The sequence below is a fragment of the Crassostrea angulata genome, chromosome 7 (assembly GCF_025612915.1).
Source record: "Crassostrea angulata isolate pt1a10 chromosome 7, ASM2561291v2, whole genome shotgun sequence".
In the NCBI taxonomy this organism is placed as follows: domain Eukaryota; kingdom Metazoa; phylum Mollusca; class Bivalvia; order Ostreida; family Ostreidae; genus Magallana; species Magallana angulata.
The window spans coordinates 25,846,184-25,867,978 of NC_069117.1; the positions used below are offsets into that span (position 1 = coordinate 25,846,184).

The window sequence follows — 21,795 nt, forward strand, 5'->3', positions numbered from 1 at the left end:
CTCTCTCTCTCCTGTGCAAGCACTATGAATAGTCATTGAAAATTTCCGAGAAGGTAGGTAAAACGAAAGTAGTTCATACATTGTAGTAACCCTTAGCTAAAGAAGATGTGAAAAGTGACAATAGATCAAACTTATACTGATCAAGGTAAACAGGAAGATTTGATAAATTTAGGTTCTATATTAGCATGCAGCTTATCGTTATCTTTTTACCAGCTGATGAAGTTTTGATACGGCTTTAATTGTTATGCTATAGGCCGGAGTCCACAAATACATGTAATATTATAGAATTTATATATAGAATTGGGGCTTTTTTATGCAACTCTGATGGGGAAAACTTTTTTAGTATCAAATGTTAATTATCTATTAGTAGTTTCTCCTCTTTCTCTTCAGATACAAAAATATTTTAGTTTCGATATTGAAAATGATAAAATCATGTGAAGACATGTTCCAATGTGGTGGATCTAACGGTAGAGGAGATGTTATCTTGCATGCTTAACTTCATTTGTCGAAGTGATAATTTTATGCACATTGAGACGTCACTGATGGACATACATGTAGATGTATTATATTGTATGTACATGTATATTACATGTACATAATTATGTACATGTACTTTACAGTATAACATGATACCTTTTAACAGCTTGCTTTGATTTTGTGAGATGTTCAATACGGTTACATGTATTTAAGATTGTCAAGTTTTAAATTTGTCGGATGGCAGTAATACATGTTGTAAATTTTGTATTTATTGCCATCCGGTAAATTCAGAATTTACAAAATGACAATATTATTCATATTCAGTTTCAAAGTTTGGAACTATAAAGAAATGTCATCAATAATATAGTCTCTTAGGGTTTTTATATTGCATAAATGTATAGCCTTCTTCTAAGTAGAACCATTTTAACTAGAGCTTGGACTTTGGGTAGTTGTGTTCAACAGCAATGTGATGTAGGCCTGTCTATTTCATTGTCAGCCACTCAGCCATAGCTCTCTGAAATCAGCAAGTTTTGTCTGGCTTTTGAGCTAAGACTACGCAATCGGTGCAAATTTCGCTTGAAACTGCGTCATTTTTAACTTGTATTGACGCAAGAAATAGATAGTTACGTCCTACTGAAAGTCCAAGGTCTTGTTAAAATGGTTCTAAGCATTTTTACCATTACTTTTCATGAAATTATTTTAATATCCGTTGAATCATCTTGGGATGGAGGTGATGGCCACCCACCCAATATTCTCCAGATGATATGAGCGTACCGTTGTTGCACAAGTTCAAAACCCTATATATATATATATATATATATATATATATATATATATATATATATATATATATATATATATATATATATATATATATATAATACAATACAGTGCGCCGTCACGATTGGATTACTGTAAATATACTCTCTAACGATTATTGTATCATAAAAAAGTGTCTATAAGTTGAGTTGTACCCGTGTCTTGGTACAAAAATACGCTTTCCAATATATCACTTATTATCTTAAACGATACGCAGCACAGTTAAGGCTGTCAATAAACTCCGTTGAGACAAAAAGTACGGGAAATGTGCATTATGACATCACAGTATGTTACAAACCTCGAAAGTACTTATTAATCTTTTTATTAACAAAATTTACTTATACTTATCTTTTAATTGAAAACAACAAATGCTATTACTTACAAATTTGATGTCCGTTATATCGTACACACTGAAAAATAAGCGAGATGTCGTTCTCGCTGTAGTTCAGTCATTGAAGGCTATCATGCAGTTTTGTAGCGAAGAAAAATAAATATCATAGATTAACAGAAAATTATAGATGGATATTTTGTTTAACATTATTATTATTAGAATGCTACCTATATAGTCTTATTTTCATTTTGTTAAAAGTATGCATCGTATAAAGAAGCAACCTCGGTTTTGTATAAAACATCGTATATCTTAAAGCTGAGTACCTAATTAAATCACTTAATTGCAAGGGCATACACTTACCTGATCCTGACAAACTTTTACATGTGAATTTGAAATATTCTATGTAACTTAAAAACTTCTATGATCCTTGTAAAATCTTACAAATTAATTATTTTTTAATGAAATTAACCCTGTGACCTTCAAAATTATTCAAGAAATGCACTATAAATTACGGTTTCTACTAACAAATATTCTTATCTTAAAAAGGTCGCACCGTTTTTCAAAATCTACGATATGACATCAAGTTATTTTATAATTCAGTTGTGAATTTTGACATTACTATGCCCTTGCAATATTGAATATTTTAAATGACCTCAAAACCACAAATACATCTGCTTGTACCGTTCGACTGCCATATCACGTGACCACTATGAACATAAAATATTGTACTGTTTTATATATATTTTATAAAAATATTGCATTTGAGTGACTTTTATTGATTTTAAAAAGGACATGCCAGTTGAACTATAGTATACGTATTTTCATAACAAAAATTTGCCGATATGTTTATTGACCGCCTTAACTGTACTGCGTAAGTAATTATCACGTACCTTTTCAACGTATAACAAGTACAATGAAGTTTTGAATTAGAACTGACTGGCCTTTTTTTTGGTTTACATTATACTCGTAAATTATATCCACATTATTGGATTGTTTTACAGAGTGCACCACACAAGAGCGACAATGATAAAATGCATCATTGTGTAGCTGATCTCCACAATGTTGAGTGAATATAATCGCAAATCACGCCTTCGCCCTCGGTCAGCTCAGTCTCCGCGACCCTACAGGGTGTACACGTACAAGTGAGTACTAATGAAACGTTTGCTTCATCGTTCACCGGATCCAAATTTTGTTCTTCGAAAGAAAAATAAGATGTGATTATACAATTAAAAAAACACGTTTGTCTACATATAGATTGATTTTAATGCCAATTTTGAAATTTTTGCCATTAACTAATTTTGTGTCAAGTGTGAATTATTTAGTTCTTATCAAATCAAATGTCTAAACATGAGATTTTTATTTTAGTAACGATTACTATGGTAACGAAAGACCGAAGAGATGTAAATGGAATGACGTTGGAATCACACGTTCGAGTTATATTTGCAAATCTTGTGTTGATTTACGATTAGAGAAAACTGAGTTGATTCATGAAAATGATCGGCTTCAGAACAGGTATAGTGACTTTAATCAATGTTTTTTGGTTTCGAAAAAACCTTACGTTGACTATAATGGGTATCTCGTTAGCTGAAATAGACTTTTCACATCTGAGAATGACCACTCTCTCTCTCTCTCTCTCTCTCTCTCTCTCTCTCTCTCTCTCTCAAATATTGTTTATTCTTTCAAGTATTGTTTATTATATTGTTTACTTTATTGAATTTCATTAATGTTTTAATTTCGCTAAAACAGAGTTGAAACAATGTTAAAGAAAAAGGAAACGGAGGTATGGAACGAAGTCTCAATTACACTGGACGAATTATACAGAGAAAACACATCGTAAGAGTAACACTATTGATATGATACCAGTGTTAGTTTAATCAACGTTGAATCGTTGTTTGTTACGATAAAGTTTCATATTGTATTCTTGTGTTTTGTTTATACCAACAGATTGAAAGAAAAAATTTCAGTTGAAGAAAGACGACGGTAAAAAAATATGTTATTTGTAAATACTGCACAAATATAAAAATATATTAGCAGCCAGTTCATCTAGAGATTGAAATAATACTTATAAACATTATAAACATTTTTTTTTCACTTGTAACATCTGTGATTCTGTCAGAATTTCGGAAATTAGTAGCATTCCATATGATCCGGTAGCTTGCATTCGTGGAAGGTACTACAGATCACTTGAAGAAAACACCGAGTAAGACTCGTATATTTGTATACCTTACAAATCTTTAAAAAGAGATGATTGGAAATTATAAATTGAAAAGATTTATTTTTGAAGATCTTTTAGTTTTCTCATGATATTTGAAGATTTATACAATTGAAAATCGAGTTTTCCCGATTTTTATCAGGTCTATGCAAAATAAATAGTGTGATAATGGTTTAACAAATGACTCTACATTTAGACTAGAAAGAAAACTCAAACATAAGGAAAAAGAGGTATGGGACCTTAAAGAGATTTTAGAGGAGACCGAATCAAAACTGAAATGGTAACCAAAAGTTCCTTATTAATAATTGTTACGTATAAAATATGTACATGTACGTACATGTATTATATAATAATGATATGTAAATTACATGCATATAACTATTTAAATTTGTTAATGTTACTATACATAACCAACCGAAAATTTCTTCTAATGTTATTAGGTTAAGAGAAGTTTTAACAGAGAAAGAAATTAATGAAGTGAATATGAGGCAAAAAATCATTGCAGGAGAAAGAAACCTTAAAAAGTAATGTAAATGGTGTTTTGTAACGTTCTGTGTGCATTTTATACTATGTAGAAAATGATATGATTGGTCATTTACATCTGATTGATTGCAAATTTCTAGTAAGATTTTGGGAATTAGTAACAAACACGTGTTTTTTCTCCTTAGATGTTTCGAGGAGCTTAAAAAATCAAGAAAAGAATGTGATATTTTCTGGGCAAGGTAATGTGCAATTTAAATTTTTGTTCTAATTTTAATTATGGATTATTAATAAGTTAAAAAAAAAAACCCCTAATATAGTATGTTTTTCTCAGTTAACAATTTCTTTATATACAAAATGATGTTTAAAAATCATCGAATAATAACTTTAATTTGATATTTTTATATGCAGCTGTCAGCAACTAACAGACGAAAATACTCTCTTTAGAGTAGAACTTGAAGAAACAAGAAGGAGCTTGTTTTCAAGGTGGGACAAGATATTTTTGCTTCTTAAGGTGCATAAACCCTCAGCTATATTGCACGCTAAATTCACAAAATGAGCTAAACATACATGTAGTTGTTTTACAGTCGGTAAACTAGGTTTATTGGTGTTAAACTGTAGATTAAGGACACTAGAAAAGTATAGTTAATGGCGTTAATCTGTATTTCACTTCTCTAAACCAAAGTTAATGCGATCATCCATGTTTCAGAAGTGTTAAACTATAATTACACTGAAAACAACCATTTCCGATCGCAAAAAATGGTTTATCAGATGAGTATTGTTTCCCAATTGTGAAACTATGATTAACAGCTCTTAACTATAATAATAGTTAACGAATGTAAATTGTAGTTTACAGATGTGAATATCTATACTATTTTATATATAGCTATCAGCAACTAAAAGACGAAAATACTTTCTTAAGAGGAGAACTTGAAGAAACAAGAAGGAGCTTGTTTTCAAGGTGGGACAAGATATTTTTGCTTTTTAAGATTCATGAACACTCAGCTGTATTCACAAAAATGAGCTAAACATATAGTCTTACAGTCGGTAAATTAGGTTTATCGGTTGATAATCTATTTTTCACATCTAGTAAACGGGATCATCTATGTTTCAGAAGTGGAAAACTATAATTAACACTGAAAACAACCATTTGCGACTGTAAAAATAGTTTATCTGATTAATATACATGTAGTTTCACGATTATAAAACTATTATTAACAATTGTTAACTATAGTTAACTAATATAAATTTTAGGTTACAGATATAAATATCTATATTTATCAGCAAAATAAATTGTTAAATAATAAAAAAAAAAAGAATGTGATACTTTCTTGGCAAGGTAATCTGCAATGAAAATTTTTATCCCAAATTTAACTATAGATTTAAAAAATCAACCCCCGCCCCAGTATGTTATGTTTTCCTCAGTCAAGATTTTTATATTTTTATCTACAAAATTATGTTTTATAGTTATGGAATAATAACGTTGATCTGATTTTTTTTTTACAGCTGTGAGCAACTAACAAACGAAAACACTCTTTTAAAAGAAGAACTTAAAGAAACAAAGAGGATGTATGATTCACGGTTGGACAAGATATATTGCTTGTTTATAAGATTCATAAACCCATTATATATTGCACGCCAAAGTTATAAAATTGAGCTCAATATAGTTTCACAGTCGGTAAACTAGGTTTATCGGTTGTACACTGTAATTTAGGAACAGAAAACTATCGTTTACGACGTTAATCTATATTTCATATCTTTAGATAATAGTGAAACAAAAGTTAAAAATGTAAAACTATAATTAACACCGAAAACAACCATTTTCGATCTGCGATGGTTTATCTGAAAAATAAAGTTTCACGATTGTGAAACAATGATAAACGATTTTTAATTATGGTTAACGAATGTAAAGTGTAGTTTACAGATGAGAATATCTATATTTTTCAGCAAAATCTATTAAAAAAAAAAAGCAAAAAAAAACAAAAAAACAACGCTAACTATAGATGAAAAAGAACCTGCCTCCAATATGTTACATGTTTTTTTTGAGTGAAGATTTTTATACATGTATATACAAAATGATGTTTTATAGTCATCGAATAATAACGTTAATCTGATTTTTTATACACAGCTGCGAGCAACTAACAAACGAAAACACTGTCTTAAAAGAAGAAGCAAGAAGGATGCTTTCAAGGTGGGACAAGATATTTTTGCTTGTTTATAAGATGTATAAACCCAAGCTATAATGTACGCCAAATTCACAAAAATGACCTAAGCATTGTTTCACAGTCGATAAAACTAGGTTTATCAGCTGTAAACTGAAGTTTACGGACACTATTTTTACATCCGTAAACCATTCTTGTAGTTAACACCTTTATCTATGTTTCAAAATGTAAATCTATAATTACTCAGTTACACCAAGAACAACCATTTGCGATTGCAAAACATAGTTTATCTGATTAATATAGTTTCATGATAGTGAAATTATAATTAAGAACTCTTAGCTTTAACTAACGAATGTGAATAATCGTTTACCTATTTGAACCTATATTTATCTGCAAAATCTATTGTTAATGTGCATTAACAAACAGTCAGATAAACTTAGATTTGCATGTAAACTATGGTTTACATCCGTTAGATATGGTTATTTCGCGACACCTTTGATTTGTACAATATTAAAGAAACTGTGTTTACCTACTACCTAATGATAAGAATGATAATAACGACATTATGTTTTGGCTTGCTTGTCAAGGCCCTTTAATGTTAATCAATTCTATAATATAAATAATGTATGCGTCGATGTTATTTGGCAGCATAATGATATATCTAAGAATACAAGAGAAATACTATCTTGACCCGATCTATGATATAAAAAACAGTACCCCCCCCCCCCCCCCCCCCCGGAGACAGCATATTCTGCAAAATTATGCACAACTGACAAGAGTTCATTTCAACAGTGTCCACACAGGCAGAATTCAAGCACGTCCTTCATCAGGCATCAACAAGCTGAAAGATCCTCAGTTTAGGATGGAGCCAAGCCATGACGCTGCACTGAAAAATTAAGATCGTTTATCTTTCAGAAGTGTACAACTATAATTAACACCGAAAACAACCATTGCAATTGCAATTCATAGTTTATCTGATAAACATAGTTTCACGATTCATAAACAATTTGACTCTTATTTATGTTTAACAGAGGTGAATCTATGCTATTGTTAACGTGTATTTACAGACAAAGAAAACCCATAGGTTTGCAGTTGTAAACTATAGTTTAAACTATAGTTTACAACCGCCAAATATGGTTTTTCAGGTGAAAACTACTCGTAAACCTAGTTTTATCGACTGCAAAACTATGTTTAGCTCATTTTTGTGAATTTGGCTTGCCATACAACTACAATATTCGTGATGTTTATTTCTATACTTTGCAACAAGGGTTCTCAATGTATCAAAATTCCATTGCCTGTCATACTGAAGACTAAGAATATTGAAGCCTTAAACTTTCAGTAGTAAATGTGCGTTTTAAACCTCAACTTGTATATCACGAACTGGCAGTATGTTAACTGCTGCAACACTTTGAAGTTATCAAGTGCATCATTGACATTATACGTGTTGTTCAAAATTCTAGAAAGCAAACTTTCAAAATAACTTTTTTACGCTCTGAAAATAATTTTCTAAAGAAATTTAATGTCACAAAATTCACAAAAGTTACCTCTCTTGTCAGAGTATCCATTAACCCTAATTAAGGGATTTATCAGATAATCTAAATATTGGTCCCTGAACTTCAACTGAAAAGACTGGAAAAAGAAACGAATCATACAAAATCGGTAAAAAGACTGGTTGATTTACGTATATTACTCAGATATTATGCTTGAGGAAAATACCAGTTTACTGTAAAACAGTTTTTTATAGTAAAGAAGCAAATTTAAGAAGAAACTTATAGAGATTCAGAAATATTTTAATTTTCATTATAGTACCAGGCCAATTTCTACATAAAAAGCGACACACTATTGATTTACTATATTGTCATATCATTACGACGTAGATTATTCAGAAAACAAATGCATTAAATCATATCAGTTGTTTCAACCTAATTGCATGTTATATAATAAAAATTAATGTCAAATTGTGCATATTTATTCCATGTTTCTTTCAGAAACGAATACTCCCCAACAGAGATTCACAAGAGAATACAATCCATTACAGAAGAATATCAAAAACAAAAGGACAATATAAAACACCAAAACGCTGGAATCGTTGCGCCGTAAGTCTTATTCATAAACCATTACTCTCACTGTAGAATACATGATAACAGTTACTGTTACCTTTCAATTTTAGATTGTATCGGTTATAGTTTGATTCATACATGTATGTTCGATATTTCATATGGGTAGGTGGAAATTAGATAGCCAATACTCATTTCCAGCTGAGAGAGATGACATGGAAATGAGGAAACGAATAGATTACTTGGAGAAGGAAAATAAACGCCTGTAAGAATTTTTCTGTTTTTAAGGCTAGATGTGAAAAATCCAACTTTTTAGCTCACCTGAGCTGAAAGCTCAAGTGAGCTTTTCTGATCACATGTTGTCCGCCGTCCGTCTGTAAACTTTTTCTTCTCTAAAACCACTTGGCTATTTTCAACCAAATTTGATACAAAGTATCCCTAAGATAAAGTGAATATAAAATGCAGAAATGAAAGGCCCCGAAAGGCGGAGAAAACCTCGAAACTGTAAAAAATGTGGGATGCGTTTTAAAACTCTTCTTCTCAAGAACTATTGAGTTAAATTTAACGTAATTTAGCATAAATCATCCTTATGGAAAGGAAAATATAAATTGCAAAAAGTAAATGTAAAAAATTAGTTCCAAATTAGAGTTATTACGAAAATAATAAAGAGGGGATGTGCAATCAGTCTATAACTTCGGGTTCGGTATTCCATATCTCGAAAACGAGGTTCATTAATCGTTTGAAGCATCCATGTTAGGCGTATGATTAACGGGTCAATCTGACAAAGATGGATGTGTTGGTTGTGCAACAGTTTGCGTGCGAAGGGAATATTTAAAATATGCAAGATACATCGGTGCCAATTTTTTGAAGTATATTGGGGTTAACTATTCTAATGCGTTGACATATTCACTTTTTACGGCGGCTTTAGCTTGTCTTGATTTTCGTTTCATTTTCATTAATTATGCGTTGTAACTAGGAAAATAATCGTCTGTATTTTGTGATTTTAACACACCAAATCCAACAAAGAAATCGGCAAATCAGACAGCTGATTGTTTACCTGCGCAAAATGAGCAAAATCTGATGTCATAACAACATACTATATTAAGATTCATTCAATTGATAATTCGGTATGATCTTTGCGAACAGGTTGATTAACGCAACGTGTTTTGTTATGATGGTTTGCATTTTCTCGAGTCTTTTCAGTCTAAACATAGATTAATGAAAAAATGTAGGTATATAATATATGATTTATTTTGAAAAATAAAGTGTGCTCTTTCTTTGTTTTAGTGCATGTTCCCCCTGTTTTAAATGTTTACAATTTTCTATTTACTAACCATGTTCAGTGTCAAGCTTCGAGTTATAAGCAAGATACAGAGCTTTCTTTCTTAATCCCATATAAAGCCATTGTTGCTCAGGTGATCGATGTGGCCCATGGACCTCTTGTTTAAGTCTTGTGCATAGATGGTAAAATTTGTATGCACTTTTTGAACCTCTGTTGAAAATTCTTACATTTCATAGCAGAAAGATCTCAACAGCGCTGTTTAGACAAATAGAAAGATAAATGTTAATGATATATTCATATTCATGTAGATGATGAATAAGGCGTTGAACAACGATAATAGGTTAACAAAACAGTTTCAAAGTTTTAAAGAATAAAATATAAATAGAAACCAAGTTTCAACATGATCTTATTAAAATTAGTTCCTCCATGCTGCTGTATTTGATATACAGCTGTGACAAACGCAGCACCATGCATGAATAATCTAGTAATTAATTTAGTAAGTAATTTTAGTTTGAAAGAGTTTTCAAACGAAATAAAATACAATTGCGCCATTTTACCTCTAGTAAATGTCTAAAAATATAATGATATATAAGCATTTGATCATTTAGCAACCTGTAACTTATAAACCACAAAAATTATACCGGTATTACAAACTCATAAGATGAATATTACAACTTTGATTGCAAAACAAAAGCAAAAAAAAATATTGCAATAGATAATTGATGCAAAAATATAGCCTTAAAATGACTAAACATATACTAGGAGTAAGAAGTAACATAACATTTAGTACGAAAGAGACTTGTGGATGTTGATCAACAAAACACCCCTGATCACATGGATTATACTTACGAGGGTAGTTCGATATGTAATTGTAATGTCTATAAGGGTTTGTCGGGACTTATAACGACGACCAGTTAATAACTTTTTTAAGTTTTGGAAAAAGGAGTAAAGTATCATGGAGCTAGATCTGGAGATAATGGTGGGTGTGGACGGTAACCTTCCCGACTTCAAAAATTGCTCCACAAGCTTAGAAACATGTAATGGTGGATTATCATGAAGTATACAAATCCTGATACAGGCGTAGTTTATGAAAATATTACTTGAGCTATTTTAGATTAACATCTTGGTAATTCCAACCTGTAACACTTTTGCCCATCGGAACCGGAATTGTACGGCTATACCATCACATGAGAAGAATAAGCAATAAAAATCGTTCTCTGTATTTTTTGCCTACTACATGCGTTTTACCGTGTTTAGTGTAGTTAGCTCTATTCTGTTTCCGTTTCCAATTTTCTTGCTGGTTAGAAATAGTAAATATATAGTAATGATAAATAATAATATTTTCATTTATTTATCAGGCAATTAAAAATTGAAAAATTACCATCATTTTACGAGGAACGTATCGTCTGACTTTAAATAAGCTCTAAATTCTTCAATATTCTCAACCCATTTCCTAACCATTTTTACAAATATGGTCTATTCGCTGTATTGAAATGACTATAGCTTTAAAACGATGCGGAGATGACGGCTCGTTTTATTCTGTAGATATTAAATAAAGATATTCAAAAATAGCATCATGATCATGGTATCAAAGCGTTATCGTACTGTGATACAATATTTATTACATATCGAACAGCCCTCTTGTGTCAAAAATTTACATATTGGTGGGAAAAAAATACAAAAATACCAATGAAATCAAAGACCAGTTAAAAAGTAGTTAAAAACAAAATAAAACTTTACCCACTGCAATATAACCTAGTATAGTTATTCACATTTTAAGGTTGTGTTAAAAGAACACCTATCATTCAAAAAGATAAAACGATATAATAGATAAAAAATGGTAAATACTATCAAAGAAGATAAAACATAGTCAGGAGAAAACAAAGTAAAGGAAACAAAACTAAAGGATTATTTAAAAAAACAACACACGCGATCTGTCAATGCAGAGATTTGTATGCAAGAGTATTATAAACCGAATAAAAAAGATCAGCATTTGCTAGTTATTATTTAAGCAATTGGATGAATATAATTACGTACAAAAAAAAAACCAAGACAGTTTCGGATAATTAACTTTCTTTAACACATTCGGAACAATCAATATAAAAGCTGTATCGCTCCGAAAAACCAAATGCCATTGACTAGTGTTCAGTGAGTTTTGTCCCCAATAACATTATGTGATTAATTCTGGAATCGTAATGTAGAGTGCATGATAAAAGGACCATGGAAGAGAAGCAAAAAGATTCTCTCTGACAAAAGGACAGCGAACTTTCATTAAAAAAAAATTGGAGATTAGACACCACAGAAACCAAATTGAAATCCATCCAGTATAGGCAAAACTTATAATAACGCATATGCAGTTAAATGGTGATGTACCTGTTAAATATTTATTGGAATTACTTAAATATGTTGGAAGAAGAGGATAAAGCCAATGTGCTATTATCAAAGAATAAAAAAAATAAAGAATAATGAAAAAAAAATATTGAAAAGAAAATATTCGAGCTGAGAGAAAATAATTTAAGAGTGTAAAGTTGAAATTTAAACATATTCAATTGACATTCGTCCACTTAATACATAGAATATATGTATACCTTATACGCTTCTTTAATGAAAGTATTTATTTATCGATACTGTAGTAAATTTTGAAATTAATAAGCACAATTTTGTATTAACAGTCGTGACGACATTGAGCAGAAATTAAAAAGGTCTTGTGCTTTAGTACTCCTACTTAGGAAAGAAAATCAGCAATTGAAAGATAAAGCGTCAAACTTTAAACAAGGAGACGTTTTGCAAGGGTATTAATATTGATAAGATGTCACAATAAACTACATTTAACGAAATCATCGTAGTTGTTACTAAATATTGTTTAAGCACAGTATTTGCAATTTAAACCAATCTTTTACAGTAACAGTTCTAATATGGAAACAGAAGTAATAAAACGATTTAAAGAGGAAGCATCAAATAAAGAAAAAGAAATACGACGCTTGCAGGAACAAATAAAAAAAGAAGAGAGAAAATCTGCACAATTGCTTGACCTTTCAGGGGATTCAAAACGAAAAGATAGTTTACTGCAAAGGTAGACAGCGTAAAAAATGATAATGCTCAAAATACAAAATTCAATCTTAAGGAGGCATGAATGTCAACAAATAACCATCAGAAATACCAGGCTGAAGCTAGCAGCCACTAACAACAGCCACTAAGCCCGTAGAAGCTAGCAGCCAATAAGGAAAATCATTAAAAGTACTGAGAGTACTCGAACAGAAAATTACATTTTACTTCATATCGGCATATTTTAATTAAATATTAAGATGATAAATGCATTAATAATATGTACGAGCATTGACACCTTAAGAGACAGTAAAGCTCACTTGGATAAAATTTATAAATGCGTCTTTGTTTGACAGAAATCAAATCTATTAATTAATATATGTCTAAATGGGTCATAAGTTAATCGAAATGCAGACTTTTTAATAAAAATGGAAAACTAAATGTATCCTATAAAGTAAAATAAAAATGAGTGATAATATATGACATGATAAATTAATGTAATTTGAAAGGGGTGCAACAATATACGCTGTACATATTCTAACCAAAACACACATAAACGCTGCCAGTTTAAAGCGAACGTTTGTCTCAGCCATGTTTTGACGTAAACCTTCGAGGAAATACAATATCAATGATAAAAAGAGTCCTTTCGCTTACCCGAACTTTGTCATTTTTTAGCATTTGACAATGATATAGGAGTGAAAGGTGTGTTATTATCTGCCTTATCTTTAAAGTGTGCATCAAACGAATACCAGGGCAGTGTAGGGATGTATAGGGCTATTATTTCTCGGGCTGTAGTGGTACCACCAGGTGGTTCCCAGGGGTTTGTTCTTATTTCAGGGGTTAATATCTTCCTTCATTTGAATCACATCTACTTAACCTCAGTGTTTCCAGTTCTTGGGATCAAACTCAGGTGATATATTATGCTTTGAAATGAGCCTGATCCCCTCGGATCCTCTTGGTGGCACCACTACAGCCCAAATTTAAGACAGGGAAATAATAATCCCTATACGTCCCGTCACTGCCCTGGTATCCGTTTGATGTACATTTTAAAGATACGGGAGATAATGGACCTTCTTATACCCTATATTATTGTGAAATGCTAAAAAATCAAAATGGTCAGGTGATCTAACTGGACCCTTTTGGTCATCATATGCGCCCTCTAACGCTTATTATGAAAACTTCTTGAGGTCGTCTTCTTAACAACTCAGCTGAGATATTAAGCTCTAAAATGAACCCGAACCCCTGGGAGCCACTTGTTGGCACCCCTACAGCCCAAATTTGAGGCCGGGAAATAATAGTCATATATGTTTCCTAGACTCCTAAAAAATTACAAAGTTTGGGTGAGCTAAAAGTCTCTTGTGTACATCTGAGCAATTTTTTCTCGAAGGTTCACGTCAAAACATGACGCACAGAAAATAATCTCAAATTCACCTTTGAAGTTCTATTGCTTTGGTCTTGGTTTGCGACAGAGACTTATTATTTCAGGGGAATAAATTCACAATTTAAGATGTCCGATTACCCAATATTTGCAACAACACGGGAACTTTTTGATTTTAAATGCCTGTTATTTCCGGATTAAAATATGCCGATAATAAAGTGAAGCTGTTAGCTTTAGCCTGGTATCAGAATTACCCTGGTATCAGAATTACCAAGAATTTTAATACACGATTTGTTTAGCTATAAAATATAATTAAGTAAAGAAGAAATCTTTTCAATTTAGGGATTTATATAGATCTCCTCTTCTATAGGAGATTCATATAGTCTTAAAATGGGCTCGACCATCGAACCCCCTTAACTATTACTGTATTTTTTTTGATTTGTAGAAAAGACAGTGAGCTTCAAGAGTTGTTGCATGAAAATCAGCGTTTGCAAAATGAAGTAACTCGCATCAAATCTGAAAAATCAAGACAGCTCAGAGAAGAGATTAAATTGCTTGAAATTGAGAGAGAACTCAACATTAGAAAAACAGAAATAGGTCGTTTACATGAAAGAATTAAACAATTAGAAAACGAAAATATCTTTTTACAAAATGAAAAAGATCGACATGATTTGCATGCAAGGTTAGCTATACAGTAATAAGTACATTTACATTTTGATGTCTTTATGTATTTTAATTTTATCAAAATCATCGAATCTTAGTAGAGAAAAATATTAAAAATGTTATTGAATATTAAATCAAGGAATTCAAATGCTGCCGACGAAGTGAAAATATTACAGACCGAAGCTGAAGGAAAAAAATTAGAAATACAGAGATTGCAGGATAAGTGCTCACTGCATGAAAATGAAAATAAAGATCTACAAAAGAAGCATTCAAAGGTTTTAGAGGAGAGAGACAATTTGTTTCAAAGGTATCTACCATAGTGTTTATATATCGACACATCCATGATATATCAAAATAAAAAAGTAATAATAAAAACAGAAATTTTGATGCTGTAGATTTGGTTTGTAGAAATCAGCGTCTGCAAGATGAATTTAATAAACTCAATGTCAAGATTAGACATCTTGAAGAAAACAGGATGGAAACTACTGATGAATGGAAGCACTTGGAGGAAACAAAAGATACAGTAAAGCTGTTAGAAAAAGACAATGACCGACTAAATCAAAACATTGATACTTTGTCTAAAGAGAAGGACAGTGCACTGTCAAGGTAGATGCAAATGTATTATGATATGATACTCATCATATTAGCTATATTTCTGGCATGTGGACAACTTATGCTTAACTTTTAAAATATTTAGTTGTTTAATATTAATTGCACTTCTTACATTTTGTAAGATATTTCGAAGCGGAGGAAAATATGAGACATTTACAACTTGATATTAAATCAAAAGGTGAAGAAATTCAGCGCTTACAAAAACAGGTAACACTGAAACAAGGAGACAATGAGAAACTACAAGAAAGTCTTTCAAATATAAGTAAAGAAAAACAACAACTGGTGGAAAGGTATATATTAGAATATTTTCATTTAAACTAATTATTTACTTTGGTATTAGAATGTATAGAAATTAAAAGAATTTATACAATGTAGCATAGAAATTAATATACTGGAACCTTATTCTTCATTATTGTTAAGCAATAAGCAACTTGAAAAAGTAAACGGCAAAATGCTATTAGCCATGGACGAATCGAAACGTTGGCAAGAGAAAATAAAAGAACTACAGAATGAAATCAGAGATCTACGACACGACTTATCCAAGCAGAAGGAAGGCGCAACCAAAAGGTGATATGAACGTTATTTAAAAATACAAATCATGGGTATATTTTTCAGAATTTTTATAACAACTTATTTGTTCACACAAAGTACCGTGACTATAAATTCAAAAATGAGTGTACGAAATAAATAGCATTGTATTCTACCAATTCAAACATTCTTCTTTAATATTGATACTAGAATGCAAGGTTAAACCAAGGATATAACAAAAAAAATCCGATAAACGTATACAAGAAGATCTGTTTTAAATTATTTTTCACAACTTCGTTTCAGGATAAGTGATCTTGAGAGCGTGAACGCAAATTATAATGACCAACTGCTTTTAGCTACGACCGAGTCAAAGCGTTTGCAAGGGAGAATTAAAGATCTGCAGAGTGAAAACAGTCGTCTACGACGTGATATTGATGACTTATCTAAACAGAAAGAAGACGCGCTTACGAGGTATATGCAATTTTTTTCCTAGTAAAATAGATATTAGGGGAAAAAGGGTAAGATTTTCCACTTTAAAAACTTCATTTTATGGACCTTTTCTGCGCGAAATAATGTTTATAGCTATAGTTATATAAAATTAGATCTATTGAATAATATTTTTGTCCACCTAGTCTTCTAAACGAAAATTTGAACCCGTTCCATCACAGGTTAAGCAAAGTAGCTGGTGCTAAGTTAACACATGGAAATGCAGCAATAACAGATCTAAGTGACACAGATCGTCCCACGAAGTTAGCAGAGAAATTTTCGGAACTTTATGACAATGCATGGACGGATGCTTTTGAGGAACTAGATAATACTTTCCACAATGAAGAAGAAACGATTAAAGTTCTACTTCGAATTTTTCAGGTGCAGCTTTAAGTACTACGTGTATAGATTAGAAATTTTTTTAATATATTTCAAACGCTCTTTTGTTGACGCTAAAACAATACTGATTGTAATTGCATTTACAGGAGGCATACAAATTTTGCGTAGAAACAGAAAATAATTACGAAACGAGAATTGGACAGGCAGTTTTCACATTAGCCAGCAAAACGGTGGTTTGTATTTGATATAATTTGATATGAATAAAGCATGGTAACATGTATAAACAGAATATTATTTATTATTGAACAGAAGGCATATATGTTTAATGTCTTTTGTTATTAGAGCCATCAAATAAAAAATGAAAACGTTGAGATAAAGAAAGTTCTTGCTGATCTAAGGATCTCACTTAGCCCTGCTTGTTGTTCGGTCATTGAAGAGGTAAGTGTACTATACAGGCAATATATCAATAAATTTGATAAGTATTTCCTTATTCATGTAAAACTTAATATGGTTATCTGTGCAGATGGTGCTATCCAAACTCCCGTCCATCTTGAAAAGTATTGACGTTGCTGCATGCCCATTGACCAAGTTGTACGCTCGCCAGTGTGCAAGTCTCAGTTGGAAGATGAGAATCCGGGATCCGCCCCTTTTTGTGCGGTTTGAGTTTAGATGTGGATCGACATTCAACGCGGACGTACTGAAGAGGTATACAAAAACCGGCGGATACCTAGACTTTCTTGTCTGGCCAACTCTTTACTTGCAAGAAAATGGCCCAGTTTTGGCGAAAGGTGTGGCTCAACCAAAGATTGCACCATAACTCCTATTTTTAACTGCATTTGTAGATAAACATTTTGAAGTATAGAATCTATAATAATTTGTATTACGTTTGATATGTATATGTGTCATTTAATATAACTAATAATTTTATTTATTGTTTACTTTAATATATCTATATATTTGTTCCAATTAGATGTAGTCTGTCTATGTATTTATTTGGGGTGGTAGGAGGGGAGGATAAGATTTGAAGACTTTTTTCAGGGTTTGAAGGGGGATTAAAATTTGGACAGGTTCAGTGTCTTCATTACTTATTGCACAAATATAAAATATAAATATGTTTGTATAAACCACAGTAGTATTTACTTTGCAAATACCAGGCGTCTCGGATCCCCTTTACGACCCCGACTTAATCTGCACATGCTGTATGGTGTTCCCAGTATATGATTAATCATCACAGTACTAGAATATCATTTGTGTGTAATTTTTTTTATTTGTAGATTATAGAATATCATGTTTATCCTTCACGGTGTACTGAAATGAATAAATATTAATCACACTTTGTTTATGGACGTTATTATATCATTCCATAAACATATCATACGGTGCTATCTTAGTGTACCTCTACTAGACTCATTTTAGTTATGAATGTTGAATCAATTTTCCAAGACTTCCAAGGCTCCGTCCTCGAAAAAACTCAGTCTAACCATATTCGTAAAAAAAAAAAAAACTCCTCTACAAAAATATTTACTTTCTAATTATTACCCAGTTCTGTTCAGTATCAAATTAAGAATGAGAGAAATATATATTTAACTTTTGCACATAGAGCATAAAACCCAATTCCAAAAACAACATAATTTTATGTTTAGAAAAAGTTGTATGTTAAAGGAGCAAAGGAGAATGTTTCATTTTTTCCATATTTTAATTTATTGTAAATTCAACAACATATTGCAATTAACATAAAACAATAAATACAATAAATAAACATTGAAAGTGTATTTTTTGCAAGTCCTTTCGTAAAAATCAAATCTTTTTGAAAAATATAAAATATTCTTTACAATCTTTCAAAATTTGCCAGGTTAAAATACTTGCTGTCTTACAATTGCATCTTTTCAATTGGTAAATACATGACAATGTATACATTAAAAGTTTGGCACATATGAAATTTACAGTTCAAACATTTAACTTAAAATGGCTTTCACAGTTCCTTTCACGAATGTCTGACATATTGGACACTTTACCATGGCTGGTGCACAGTCCACGCACGTACACATATGACCACAAGGCAAAAACACGGTGGTTGCATTATCATCTTTGCAGACTTTGCATAATGACTGTTCTAATAGCATCTGGTGTTCTAAAACTAGAGCTTCGTAACCTACAGAAAAGGGTTTCTATACAGAAAAGAGTTTTTAAACCTTAAATATAACATTAACTTACTGCCGAAACAGTATAATATTTTCCAGTTAGAATTATTGAACAAACATTTCCAGTCGAAAACAAAAAGTAGAAATATCATTGCCTATGATAGACCCCTCGACAGACTAGTTTACACCATAAAATAAGATATTTGCATGTTATGTCAACTTAAAAAAACCCCAATATTTTCGCTTTTTTCAAACACCGTGTCTCCTTATGATGCACATAATTTAAAAAAAATCTGTTATAACAAATCGTAGTCTGTAAACAAATAGATACATGTATTAGGTTTTTTATCTTGTAATTGCAATTCGCGAAACATCATGTACTCACAAAATACATGTTCGAAAAATACATAACAAAAAACAAGGAATAAATATTAGCATTAATCAAGAATATACACTTTTGGTTATTCTGGAACTTTCACTGCATTTAAATTTTTGAAAAGGACAAATTGGCTTTCATGTCAAAAATAAGAAAATACAACAAAAAATGAAATTACAGATTATTCCCCCACATGGAGTAACGCAACATGCCAATGCAATTTATTAAACAATAATAGATATTCATTTATTTCTTTTGTTGGGCATTATTTGAAATGAATATATAAGGCGGTTTTCAGCATACATACCCTGCTCGTTACAGTAGTCGAATTTTTCTCTTGTTTCGATGTCTTCCCTTTCCTTGTTTTGGTCACTTTCTGGATTCGAGTCTTTTTCATAATGCTTATTGTTTATATTGCTTGTCCCCCACAACAATTCAAGCAGCTGATCAGCAGAAATACAGCTTCCTGAAAGAGATATCATACCATGAAAACTTTTAAAAAATCAAAAGAAAATTCCATATTGTTTAAATACAGATTGCAGACAGATTTTTATTTACCTTTATAAAGACTTTTTTCATAAACCTTTCTGATTTCTTCTTTTGAGAATCCCATCTCCATGACACTTTGAAATGCTGCAGAATTATAATGTTCCTCCTTTAGTGTCTGATAAAAAAAAAACTCTGTTAAATTTCCTTTTCTCAAATAGCATGCTATAGTATTTAAGTTTGATTGCCATTGTAAAGAGAACTAAACTTACCTCTCTCCCTTGTTCCTTCGCTTGGACTTTTTGAATAAATTTGCCTCCTTTGCACTGTTTAACAAATGAGCAGCTAGGGAACCAGCGCGCATGCTCAATCCAAGGATCTACGTCTTCTTCCCAATCCTTAAATCCTCCACCACAGAAAAAGCAATGAACTTGATCTTTTGAACCTTTCGGTTGAAAATAAAAACTCCATTTATTACGACTAATCACACTTCAAATGCATTTTCAAATTACCGTTTTGAATTCTATTAGTATTGAAGATAGATGCAGTGATTGACACAAATACAATTAACGAGAGCCACTTACTCTTTTACTGCATCTCTTCTCATCTTGAAACTTCTGATAAAGAATAACTTATTGCTCTGGAAAGACCACATAAAAAGCTTTGATCAAAAAATTTCAACTGGGGAAATACTTGTTGAAAATAAGCGTACCATCGTAGAAAAATCCAGCTTTGGACAATTTCTCTCCACTGACAATGCCTGGTGTTGGCCATGAATTGAAGGAAGTCAACCTGTTGGTTAGTATTGCATACTTTGGGTGCTTAGGTTTTTCAATGCATATTCCAAGGTCCTCAAATATTGCCTTCCTTGTTATTTTCGGTCGACCTTTACACACATTTTGACCAGACGCCTGTGTTGTTGAGTTAATACTTGAGGAAGAAGGTCTGTTCTTTTCCTCAATAGACCCTTGACCATTTCGTTGGTTTTGTATTAATGCACTATTTTCAATGGAATTATGTTGTCTCTGATTAATGATTGATTCAGTGATATCCGACTGTCCACCATAAGTATTCCTTAGAACTGCTGGACTATGACTTTCTTCTCTGACAACACTTGTTGCTAAATGGCTTGAATCGTAATTTCCTTTTACAAAATTACAATTTGGTGAATTTTTATAATGGATTTCCATCGGATCATCACTTGACTGAATATCAGTATAAGCGTAGTTACATTGGTAACATGTCACAGAATCTGAGCTTCCATCATAGTAAAATCCAGCTCTTGAAAGCTTCATGAGTGAGATAGGACAATTTCTTTTAAAGTCACTGAAAGAAGAATATCTGATGATCTCGTACTTCATTTTATCAGGAACGTTCATTTCTGGATATTTGGCACATTCTGCATAGTAGAGAGGAAGTTCGGCTGCTAGGCAGTTGTATCCGTCCTTAGGAGTCGTCTGCTCCATGGAATTGGAATATGCAACACAATTCTTAAAAATAAACAAGGCCTTCCTAATTCAGCATGTCTAGATATGAATAAAGGCAGGTTCAAGCGCGGAGTATATATTTACCAGTCGATGTTTTGGAAAATTCTAGATTGATGTAGTTCTCGGTGGTTTGTTTACTACTGCGAGAACGCACGATAACTCCGTATTGGCATATATTTTTACAACCTAGAGTCAAGGTCAATGTTAAACACGTATAAGCTGTCTCCGTAAACGAGGTGATTTTTTTTTTTATGTTTTCGATATTGGAGTGCATGAAAATGCGCATTAAAAAAATCAATTACTAAAATTGACCATGATCGAGAGGTCTACAGGTATTATAATAACGTAAATAATTCCTAACGTTATATTTTAAAAATCATGTAAAATGTCGGTCCCGACTCAAGAACAGAAAATATAACTTTTGAAAGGATATC

The 21,795-nt window shown here is 31.7% G+C and overlaps 2 protein-coding genes across 4 annotated transcripts; one reads left to right on the forward strand and one right to left on the reverse strand.

Moving 5' to 3' along the window:
- The first annotated feature begins 14 nt into the window (after window positions 1-14).
- On the forward strand, window positions 15-18,211 carry LOC128155332 (golgin subfamily A member 6-like protein 22). 3 transcript variants are annotated; one of them, XM_052816983.1, is made up of 26 exons: window positions 15-145; window positions 2,629-2,769; window positions 2,993-3,139; window positions 3,374-3,460; window positions 3,572-3,607; window positions 3,744-3,827; window positions 4,036-4,119; window positions 4,280-4,363; window positions 4,508-4,561; window positions 4,731-4,805; window positions 5,206-5,280; window positions 5,826-5,900; window positions 6,448-6,510; window positions 8,470-8,577; window positions 8,708-8,803; window positions 12,723-12,893; window positions 14,689-14,925; window positions 15,046-15,213; window positions 15,315-15,512; window positions 15,641-15,808; window positions 15,939-16,085; window positions 16,350-16,517; window positions 16,715-16,913; window positions 17,018-17,104; window positions 17,214-17,309; window positions 17,395-18,211. In XM_052816983.1, exons 2-26 carry the CDS (start codon window positions 2,687-2,689, stop codon window positions 17,686-17,688), a joined length of 3,084 nt encoding a protein of 1,027 aa, XP_052672943.1. In that variant the 5' UTR covers window positions 15-145; window positions 2,629-2,686; the 3' UTR covers window positions 17,689-18,211. The 3 variants fall into 3 exon arrangements, with proteins under 3 accessions (XP_052672943.1, XP_052672944.1, XP_052672945.1); XM_052816984.1 differs by having other exon boundaries at window positions 5,826-5,888; XM_052816985.1 differs by having other exon boundaries at window positions 5,826-5,870; window positions 6,484-6,510.
- A 337-nt stretch (window positions 18,212-18,548) lies between these two features.
- Window positions 18,549-21,482, reverse strand: LOC128155333 (E3 ubiquitin-protein ligase XIAP-like). The gene is made up of 5 exons (XM_052816986.1): window positions 20,587-21,482; window positions 20,147-20,319; window positions 19,947-20,052; window positions 19,696-19,854; window positions 18,549-19,023 (listed from the first exon to the last, which is right to left on the reverse strand). The coding sequence occupies exons 1-5, from the start codon at window positions 21,338-21,340 to the stop codon at window positions 18,827-18,829; spliced, it is 1,389 nt and encodes a 462-aa protein (XP_052672946.1). The 5' UTR covers window positions 21,341-21,482; the 3' UTR covers window positions 18,549-18,826.
- Between the last annotated feature and the right edge of the window lie 313 nt (window positions 21,483-21,795).

Excerpts from the sequence above, each read along its gene's own strand:
- LOC128155333 (XM_052816986.1), bottom strand. The coding sequence starts at position 21,340 with ATGGAGCAGACGACTCCTAAGGACGGATACAACTGCCTAGCAGCCGAA. Across the intron at positions 20,053-20,146 it reads CGAAGGAACAAGGGAGAGAG|ACACTAAAGGAGGAACATTA; the intron begins GTAAGTTTAGTT and ends TTTTTTTATCAG. Across the intron at positions 19,024-19,695 it reads CGACTACTGTAACGAGCAGG|GTTACGAAGCTCTAGTTTTA; the intron begins GTATGTATGCTG and ends CCTTTTCTGTAG.
- LOC128155332 (XM_052816983.1), top strand. The coding sequence starts at position 2,687 with ATGTTGAGTGAATATAATCGCAAATCACGCCTTCGCCCTCGGTCAGCT. Across the intron at positions 4,806-5,205 it reads AGAAGGAGCTTGTTTTCAAG|CTATCAGCAACTAAAAGACG; the intron begins GTGGGACAAGAT and ends TTTTATATATAG. Across the intron at positions 5,901-6,447 it reads AAGAGGATGTATGATTCACG|CTGCGAGCAACTAACAAACG; the intron begins GTTGGACAAGAT and ends TTTTATACACAG.